General features: G+C 40.4%; 1 protein-coding gene across 1 annotated transcript in view; it reads left to right on the top strand.

Moving 5' to 3' along the window:
• Positions 1–5,523, top strand: part of PPFIA1 (protein tyrosine phosphatase, receptor type, f polypeptide (PTPRF), interacting protein (liprin), alpha 1) — a 65,892-nt gene extending 60,369 nt beyond the window's left edge. Inside the window, exons 24-27 of the mRNA XM_015410857.1 lie at positions 75–250; positions 1,012–1,080; positions 3,134–3,299; positions 5,470–5,523. Coding sequence (XP_015266343.1) covers positions 75–250; positions 1,012–1,080; positions 3,134–3,299; positions 5,470–5,495 — 437 coding nt within the window. The 3' untranslated portion in view covers positions 5,496–5,523. The remainder of the gene's footprint in view (positions 1–74; positions 251–1,011; positions 1,081–3,133; positions 3,300–5,469) is intronic.
• The last annotated feature ends 5,027 nt before the right edge of the window (positions 5,524–10,550 follow it).

The following is a 10,550-nucleotide window of genomic DNA, read 5'->3' as shown; positions in this document are numbered from 1 at the left end:
CAAAACTTGGTCTTCTGCTTTTACAAATTCTTGGTTATTTTGTGACTTCTGAACATTTACTTTTTTCTCCCTAGATGTCCTTGTCTGGAGCAATGAGAGAATGATTCATTGGGTGGTATCAATTGGTCTGAAAGAATATGCAAATAACCTTATAGAAAGTGGAATTCATGGCGCACTTGTGGCCATAGATGAAACTTTTGATCACAATGCATTAGCTCTTTCATTACAAATACCCACTCAGAATACACAGGTAATGCTAAATCAATTGAGGTTGGGTGTTCTTCTTGTAGACATAGTTAGATTCTTTTGGTGTCCAGAATTTCCATATCTCAGGGAAACCTTTCACATTTTCTAAAATATCATTTGTTCTGATGCATCTATTTAGATTAACTTTCCTCCATAAAATTTAATGTTTAAAATGCACAGTGGCTAACTTTTATCCGAGTGTATCTTCTTGGCTACAGAAAGCTTCCAAAAACTGGGTTGGATACCAGGGATCACAAACCGCAGTCTGCTCACAGAACAGGTCTTTCACGCCTCCCTCCCTCCCTCCCTCCCTCCACTACAGCCTGCGGGAGGCAGGCTGTGGCCCCTTTGGGAACAGTGCAGGATCTGCAGTAGGAATGGGCATGAACCAAATTATGAACGGACATTCATCACGAACTGGGCTTGGTTCGTGTTTCATGAGCCTCAGTTCATGCCCATCCCTAGTCTGCAGAGGGAGGGTGGTTGGTGAAAAAAATCAATAATTTTGCCTTTGTGAGACTAGAAGTGCCTTCACTTGCACATCATTGGTTAAGCTTGTCATAGGTAAATTTTGTATGAAATCCTTTTTTGAAGCTCTATCTAAATTTTCAGAGAAGCAAGCAGATAAAAGTGGATAGTGCTGTAGTATTTTTATACAGCCTAAATGTATGGCCATGTTAAAACTTGATTGATAACTATAAAACTTTCAAATGGTATCCCAGATATTTTGCCTTTTGTTGATTGATTCTTTTTTTTTCCATTTAGGCTCGTTCTGTGTTAGAAAGGGAATTCAACAACCTTCTTGTTATGGGCACGGACAGAAGGTTTGATGAAGTGAGTTTTATTTTTGTTTGTTTTCGTGAGATTGAGCTACAGTTCTCCCCAACCATTAGAAGCTATTTGCATAGGTCATAATATCTTAAAGCATATCTTGGCTTTGATTACACCAAGCTTTTAAAAGTGGACAGTATATAACACATTCCCTTCCCACATATGCAGTGCAGAAAGATTCAGCAGCGGACTTGCCATGCAACTCATCTCGTCATTGTTCTGCTATATCAAAGCACATACAATTTAAAAAGTGTCCTTTTTGCAGACATGATTGACTCGCTGAGATCAAAGGTATCAAAGATATTTGTATCTGTTCCTTTAATGTTTTCTGTATCTTAATTTGTAAGGAAGAATTCAGCATAACTAGATTCTCAACAATGTGAATGGAACATTTCTGTTTCTCTGAGAATCTTCCATTACTTAACCTTTTTTCCGTATATACTGGTTATAATTCTCTTTATGATTGAACATTTGCATTTTCAAACTGCTTTTTATTCTTGAAATTTAAAGTATGACCCTGCATTATCCATGCCACATCAGCCAGAGATCTTGGAAGTTGTAAAGTGGTCTTATTTTGTCCCCTGGTTGGGGTAAGAGAGAACAAGGATTACAGTAACACCGCCACATTATTCTTGAAATTAACTTCCCTCTTTGGAAGCCTGCATCTGCATATCAGTGGGTGCTGGCTACACGGGGTTGTTGTTGTTTTTTAATTTATTTCTCAAATTTATATTTTTTTATTTCTCAAATTTATACCCCGCCCTCCCAGCCAAGGCCGGCTCAGGGCGGCTTACATAACATCAGCATATTTACAATAACACAATTTAAAACATTTAAAACAATGCTAAAACAAGTTAACAATGCCGTAAGTGCTAGTATTGTTGCTGAATCACGGCGGGGACCATATTAGTTCTTTCTACTCATAACCGGCTCCTAGGTCTACTCCAGGTGTCTTACAGGTGGCTGGCACAGGCTGATTTTATGGATTCCAGAGGCAACAGGGCTTCCTATCCTACAACTACAAGTTGTTAATGATGTTCAGTGGTGGCGGCGGCTCCAAAAGCCTGGCGGGAGAGCTCCATTTTACAGGCCCTGTGGAACTGCCAAGTGGTTCCGCAGGGCCCTGATCTCTTCTGGGAGCTCATTCCACCAGAGTGGAGCTGCCACTGAGAATGCCCTGGCCCTGGTTGTTGACAGTCTGGCCTCCTTAAGACTCAGGGGAGGGGGGGGCGATTGGTTCTGGGCCCCTGAACACAGTGCTCTCTGGGGAATATGTGGGGAAAGGTGGTCCCTCAGATACATAGGCCCTTGACCATAAAGGGCTTTAAAGGTAAGAACCAGCACCTTGAAACGAATTTGGTATGCTATTGGCAGCCAGTGCAGTGTCTTTAGCACAGGCTGGATGTGCTCCCGAATTGGGAGTCTCATAAACAGCCTGGCCGCAGCATTTTGCACCAGCTGCAGCTTCCGGATTTGAGACAAGGGCAGCCCCATGTAGAGAGCATTACAGTAGTCCAATCTCGAAGTGACCATTGCATGGATCACTGTTGCCAAGTCGTTTCTTTTATGCACAGAAATCAGGGCCTTGAATTCTTGGCACTTCAAAGCACTGTTAAGAGTCATGGTCCTTTACTCACGTTCCAGCTCAGGATATTGTGGTGCTATACTTGTTGAATGGTTGCTAAAAGTCCTGATTGGATCTCAAGACAGGCTAGCAAAAGCACTGCTGACTTCCAGAATGACTGGTACTCCATTTGTTTCAAGCAGCTTTTAAGTTATGAGAGTAAAGAAGCTTAATCCTTTGTTAGGAAGTTGATTTTCTTTGAGGAAGGGGAGTGTGAGACCAGGTTTTTAAAAGATCTTATGCACAATGATGGGCAAATCATCAGTTGAATGGCTGATAGCATGAAACCTGTATAATGTGTAAAAAAATCTGTACTTACTGTGGTGCTCAGACCCCTCTTGGATATTCCTCTGCTGTTGTATATTATATCTTACAATGCGTTGTTAAGATTTAGAAGTATGTATTGAATTGTTGTGCTTGTTAATTTGGCAGGAAGATGATAAAAGCTTTAGACGGGCACCTTCATGGAGAAAGAAGTTTAGACCAAAGGATGTAAAAGGTTTAGCTGCTGGATCAGCAGAGACTCTCCCCGCAAACTTCAGAGTTACCTCCTCAATGTCTTCACCTTCTATGCAGCCAAAGAAAATGCAAATTGATGGTAAAATATTACTTAATTTCTTAAAAGCATGATGGTTTTGGATGCCTGTGATTATAAATAAACTAGCTAAAGCATCTGCCTTCCTTGTGTTATCAGAGAACTTCTTCTGTGCATGACTTATAATAATACCTTGGTCTGTCTTTGTTGGAGGAGGTCTTTCTCTGCTGTAGGAAGACTTGGTAGAAGGCAGTCACAGGAATCCAATCCGTGATATTTATGTACGGTACCAATCCAGAAAGGACTGCTGCTGTACATAATCCATTTTCAGTGGAATTTATATGGGAAACTCCTCTAGGTAGCAGTAACTGGTAGAGCCTGTCTGCTCTTTGGCTATGCAGATCTTACTTACTGCTTCACACCCCCTGACTCCTTTATCCTTCTATCCTCTTCAGATCTCTGCTGCCCTCCTTTCTCTTCTCTGTGCCTCACGGCTCCATCCCCTGTGTTTTTAAAATGCTGTCATATCTTGTCTCTAACAAACCTCCACTTTAAATTTTCCCTCTCCTTCTGGCTGCAATCATATCATCCTTCATTCATGTACAACTTGCTAAACACTTACTTATACCTACCGGCTTTACAACTTATACTCCAGCTCTCTGCTTGATCACCTACAATGATGTGTCGTTAGTCTGTCCACATTGACAGACTTCTGCCAAAACCTCTGCTTCTGCCAAAGCTACTTGCCAGTTCCCATATTTGTCCATTAAAATATCCTCTTACTTCTCTCTGGATTTTGTTCAGATCTTTGTTCCTTATGGGACATAGGCAGCAACTGGCTCAGCATTTACTTGCACAGTGGTAAGAGACCCCCCCGCCCCCAAGTAAGAAAGGGCTACATGAGCTCAAGATTCCAAGGGCCCAAATGAGTGCGCCTCTGGAGATGAAGTTGTTGTTCTTGTATAGGGATTTTTTGGCCTACTGAGAATGGAAATCTCATGCTGCTATATGTCATGGGGGAGGTGTGTCTTCTTGCGGGTTCACCATCTTCTCAAAAGTGAGAGTGTGTGAGCTTAGTCACTATAAAGCCACTTATTTGAGTTCTGTGTGGCTAACTTTGATGTGTGTACTGACTTGATTCTAACTAAATGCATGCTCTATTCTGCATGTCTTCCTGATTGTTGACATAGGCAATGTATCAGCAACACAAAGACTGGATTCTGCTACAGTAAGGACTTATTCATGTTAAAGCCTTTCACTGGTAAGTAAGAGCAACAGCCTTGTAGGATTCACTGGCACCAAAGTTTTAAGGTGCCTATCTTCACACCCATAAAAAGTAGAAACTTACTTTTTTTTAGGAAAAAGGGCCATCTTACTGAATTTGCCTCTACAGCTATTTTCACTTCCGCAGACTACATTACAGCAAACCTAGGAATTGTACTTGAATGGAACACCAGCAGTTGAATCTCTTTTGTATCAGGAATGATGGTTGTACAAAAGCAGATTGTAGGGAGACGCTCTGCAATCAGTTTTTTGTATTTGATGCAGAGACTTTGAGGGCCCAGATGGGAAGACTTGACACATCCCAGTAGCATATCAGTACTGTAAAACCCACAAGCAAACTCTTTCAAATTTGCCATAACTTGTTAGGTAGACTGGGAAAAGGGAATCTGGACTATTGGCTGCCCCCCCCACCCCCGCCTACCAGTAGGTTCTGTGACAGGTTGTTGGTGGTCAGACTTGGTTTGAAGCTTAGACTGAATGTGGCAGAATGCACTCACCTCTCTGCCTTGCTTGTAGTTTTATGGGTAGAAATCTGGTGTGAACATAAAGAGAAGCCAATGTTGGATCAGGCCAGTGGCCCATCCAGTCCAACCAGGTGCCATCAGGAGGTCCACCAGTGGGGCCAGGACACTAGAAGCCCTCCCACTGTTGCCCCCCCCCCAAGCACCAAGAATGCATAGCATCACTTGTCCCAGACCGAGAATTCCTATCTATACCTTGTGGCTAATAGCCACTGATGGTCCTCTGCTCCATATGTTTGTCCAGTTCCCTCTTGAAGCCATCCATGTTTGTAGCCACCGCCACCTCCTGTGGCAGTGAATTCCATGTGTTAATCACTGGGTGAAGAAGTACTTTATCCATTCCAACCCGACTGCTCAGCAATTTCATTGAGTACCCACGAGTTTGGTGTGGCTTAGTTATGAAGTAATAATTTTCTTTTCCTTTTCAGTTTATCCTCACTATTTCTACAGATGAGCTGAAACGTTTTGAACTCCTCAAAGACCATATTTTGGAAACATGAAATCTTTAATCTGTTTAATAATTGTTAAATCAACACTTTGAAATATTTTATTACAGAGTTTTTAATTAGCAGATGAATTTGTGAGTTCTATAGAAAAAATATTTTAGAATTAAATGTTTCCTTATATTTATGTAAGCATATGTGAGTCTCATAATTACTTAACTTTGTTAGCATTCAGTCTATAAATCAAATGATTGCTGATTTGTTAATTTTAGTCTTTTCAACCTGAATGTACTGTAATTCTTGTATGTATATGTCCCTATAAGAAGTATAGGGTTTTTGTAAATTATGCAGCTATTGTAATTATCAATAATGGTTTTTAATAATAAACGTGAAAGTGAAAAGGATTTTACTATCTTTGTAAAGGTATCATGGCACCAAGCAGTATATATATTTTGCCACTTGGAAAATGCTAGCTAGCTAGCTCTAAAATTTCCTTTTTTTCATGATAATGTGTTTGTTACAATAGGCATGGTACCCAATTCTATTTCTGTTCATATACTGTATCTTTTACATATAGCATACAGTTTTAGTGTGGATTTATTTAAGTCTTTTCTTCAATGTAGCTTGCTTTTCATAAAGTTCTAAAATGTGGAAATCATTAGGAACTATGGAACACAGATTAGCCCCGGTGAGCTCCTTTGTAACTGCTTTTCTCTGCTGTATTTGTACAGTCTGTGTTCATTGACTGAGCATAAGCCATAAATGAAAATATTTTCTATTATCCAAGAATAGCTCGTAATAAGAAGTGCTCTCCTGTATTTTGGTGTGAAAATGTTTGCCGAAAGATACTGATGCAATTCTTCTAAGCGGACCAATCACGATGCACTGCAGTTTCATGACAGAGATGCTGATAGGCACAATATGTCTGAAGCATGAAGCAGTGCGACTTTTAAAAGGCCTTACTTTTATGTCATCTTTTGCATATATTTATACATTTGTTTTAAATTCTGGACACACTTTAGCTGTTAATACTTTTAGCTACATCAGTCAATATAAGTAGAAAATGCATCATTCTTTTTTAAATAGCACATTAAGTAGCCAGCAAGGAATAAGTTCAGATCGTGGTGCATTATTTATTTGCAATAATATATACAGCATGTGTCTCTTGGTTTTGTTTTTGGCTCTTTTTAATTGTACAACTGAAATTTGTGTTACTGTTCTGTTTTTTTCTATTAACCTTTTATGTGTATTTCTGATTATGTAACAAATTATGTACAGTCTAAATACTTTTGAGCTATTTTTACCACAGTATTATTTATTGCTTTCTTTCAATAAAGTACTGAAGCATTTTCCCACTGCCAGTAAAGTGTGGTTTATCTTGTAATAAGCCTTAAATGCTTTTAACAGTTGAGATTTCAGTAATTAATGCATTGCCATAAATTTCTTATGAAATACCTATTCCTGGTTTCTTTGTTTTAAGCCAAGTGAATTTTCAAGAAACACAATCGGCTGTCTGCATTAATTTAAAATGTTGCCCTTGTGATTGCACATAATTGATTTCAAAAACCCTATTTACATCCTAAAGATAAAATATGGCAAAAGCAGGAACATTCCATTTGGAGCATGTCTCCTAAATTCCGAGCCTATCTGAAAATCAAATGGCTCAAGACTTTCAACAGCCTTTGGTTAGCAATCACTAGTGGAAGAGTAGTGAAGAATAAGCAAGATATCAAGGGAGGGGAATTATTCAAGTTCATGATACTTCTATGCCATAAAGTTCATGTTACTTTACTTCTATGCACACTTAATTTGCAATAACAGTTCCTTTACTTTCAGGTGAGTAGCCATGTTGGTCTGAAGCAGCAGAAGAAAGTTTGAGTCCAGTGGCACCTTTAAGACGAACAAAGTTTTATTCAAAGTGTAAGCTTTAATGCGCAAAGCACACTTCTTCAGACAAATAGTTACATGTTTTCCAGAGATGAAAAAGAAAACAAAATGTGGTAAAGCAGGGAACACATTGATTAAAATTAGGATGTTATGTCTCAAGTGCTACCAGTTTTATGACACTTTAAACTGTAAGGTGTGAAAAAGACTGGCTCCTGGCCCCAAACATGTCAACAGTTTAAATTTCCAGGGGCTAGGGGGGAAAGAAAACAAAGGGAAAGGAAAGGAAAATTCACCGAGAATGAATGCAAGAAAAATTAGTTACACATACTATACCTTAACTTTAGGTGGGTTTGAAGTTCGTTGGAAGTGGGTAAAATGAAATTCACAGATTATTTCAGCTAGTGTTACAGTCTCAAATGATTTTAAATATTGTGGGGGGGTGTTATTATTGAGCCAAACAGGAAAGAGACTGTTTGATGGGCCCAGTATGGTGTAGTGATTGTTGGACTAGGGTTTGGGAGACCCAGATTTGAATCCCCACTGTGCGATGGAAGCTTGCTAGATGACCTTTGGCCAGTCAACAACACCCTCTCAGTCTAATCTACCTTACAGGACTGTTGTGAGAATAAAATGGAGGAGAGGAGAACTATATAAGCCACTTTGATTCCCACTGGGATGAAAGGCAGGGCATAAACAAAGAGTTCTGGATGGAAACTTGGAAGACTGTCTCTCCACAGTTATCGGTATGCTTCCTAAAATCTTAATGGTAACTGTCCAGATGAATGTGGAGTGGTATATCTGATGCAGTGGTACACTAGATGGACATTTTAGTAGCTATGTATCAGAAATCTTAGTACACGTCTTGCATAAAGTGAGAGACTGTTCATATCATTTCCGTGCACACTTTCTATGACCTCTTGATGCTTGTTCAAAAACCACATATATCTTATATTTTTAAAACATGCAGCTCTGCTACATTTTTGTTTTAACAAACAGTTTAAATAAAGGCCTGGATTTCTTAGATCGCTGTCGCACTGTTTCCAACAACTGTTTGAAGATGGAAAGCATGTAATTAAAGCCCATGGAATGAACAGCATTACTATTTCAAATGCCTTGTATTTCTGTGGAACCTATTATGCTGCCAAATAAGAGGGCTTTAGCAATTGCTAGTTTGTGTTCAAAAGGGACAGAAGCAGCATTGGTAAGGGGCTGGATCCTATCATTGTATGGGCAGAAGGAGTTCACGCCAGAGGATTTTGTCAGCCTCTCCCAGTAGCTCCCTCCCTAATATGGCCCCCAAATCCTCTGAGAGACAAAAGGGCCTCATAAACATAAGGGTTTGGCTCTAGACTAAATTGGCAGTTTCTGCCGATTCCCCTTTCCTGCTGCAGACACCACTCATCATGTTCCTCAGTTTCCCCGATCCCAAAGGAGCAGTATTTTGTGGAGATCAGTGGGCTGCAGTGGGAAAGGAAAAGGCAAGAAAGTTCCATTATGCAACTGGAAAATTTAGTGTGTAGTGAGGAGAAGGGTTGGGCAATGCCACCATCTCTAGCTCTCGAGCAAGCCTTGGAAGTGAGCTTGCTCTCCTGGCAAAGGGGCAGCGGATGGCAAACGTCTCTCTTTCCTTTTGTTTATTACAGCCCACTGTCCAGCACATTCCAATAAGGAGAATCCTTCAACTTTCAACAGAGGGTCTGGGGTATTATGTGGCTGCTGAGAAAAGGGGGGAATGGAGAAGATCCTCTTGTGTGAGCTTCCTTTGCTTAAATCATAAGATCCAAACCAATTTTTAAAATATAGTCGATTGATACTTACATTGTGTCAGCTACATTAATTCTATAGGTTGCTTTTCTGTCAAGTATTAACACTACAAACGCGTTAAACTTGGGCCTGGCTCCCACCGCGTGATGTGGCAGACCACTGAGATGGCAAAATGAACTGCGCCATTTCAGAATGCAGGTGGTAGAGTCTGTGTTTGCCTAAAAACTCCTTGCCAATAAAAAAAAACTAGGAGGGAGAAATGTTCGGTCACACACACCCCTTTGCTTGCAGTGTTCTTTTTCATTTGCAAGGAGTTTTGAACATCGAGCAGTTCAAAATTTGATCTGTCGTGATCCTTTCTCTGCAGGCAAGACGACGTCTTTTATCACCTCATGTCTGTGCCACTGCATTCTCCTGCACAGGTAAACCAGGCCTTAGGTTGAGCAGCCTTACACAGTTAACAATGCCAGGTAATACATATTTAAAAACCCTAAACAATATGGGACCGTCATATCTGTGGGACTGCCTCTTCCCATATGCCCCTCAGACAGCATTACGCTCAACTGATACCAACTTGCTGGTAATCCCTCGTCTTTTTGGCCATGGCCTGGTGGAACTCTTCCCTGTGAGGTCTGAGCTTGGTGGGACTTTGGTTGAGAACAGCGACAGTTAGAGAGAATAGTGGCCTCCCAGGTCCACCCCCCCTTTATTCTTTTATGTTTAAGATCCTCCCTATGGGTAGAATATGGACTATATAACAGCCACCTCAGCTGTCTGAGGAATAGATACGTTAACCACCCAGCCATCTGTTGAGCAGATAGGTGGCACCACCCAAAAGTAGATTAAATTGCTGAACAGCACTAGATTTTAACTAGGCTAGATGGTCTGTATGGCCCCTCCCAACTCTATGATTCTATATTCCATTATGTATTGATATATATTATATGTTGTACGCCACCCTGAGTCCTGCTTGCAGGAAATGGAGTGGGATAAAATGCTTCTGGAAGCACTGGCACCCCAATCTTCTTTCACAGAGAGAAGCCATACGTAACATATGGAATGGAATGGAAGCGCTCATTTGTCTTTTATAATCAGGCACTGCTAAAATGCCTTCTTGTGTGAGAAATGTGATTGCCGCCGCCACTTAATACAAGTGCTTAGACTCTCAAGAGGCATAGTAGTTTGTCTCATACAAAGTCAAGCTGTAATTCTCAAGCCCATTTCAGCAACAATGCTATACAGGCTATTTCCACACTGAGATTTTTTTTTACCAGGTGGCACACAGCGTGCTTCCACTTTACTAAAGCAATTTTATTTCATGGGGCATAATAACACACCTGTTGGACTGTAGCATTTGTTGTATTTGTTGTAAGTGCCATTGAATACAGACTTATGCATGATGCACAACTGAAACC

Source organism: Gekko japonicus, unplaced genomic scaffold (genome assembly GCF_001447785.1).
Source record: "Gekko japonicus isolate JY-2015 unplaced genomic scaffold, Gekko_japonicus_V1.1 scaffold65, whole genome shotgun sequence".
NCBI lineage: Eukaryota > Metazoa > Chordata > Lepidosauria > Squamata > Gekkonidae > Gekko > Gekko japonicus.
This window is presented reverse-complemented; position numbering and strand designations above follow the sequence as displayed.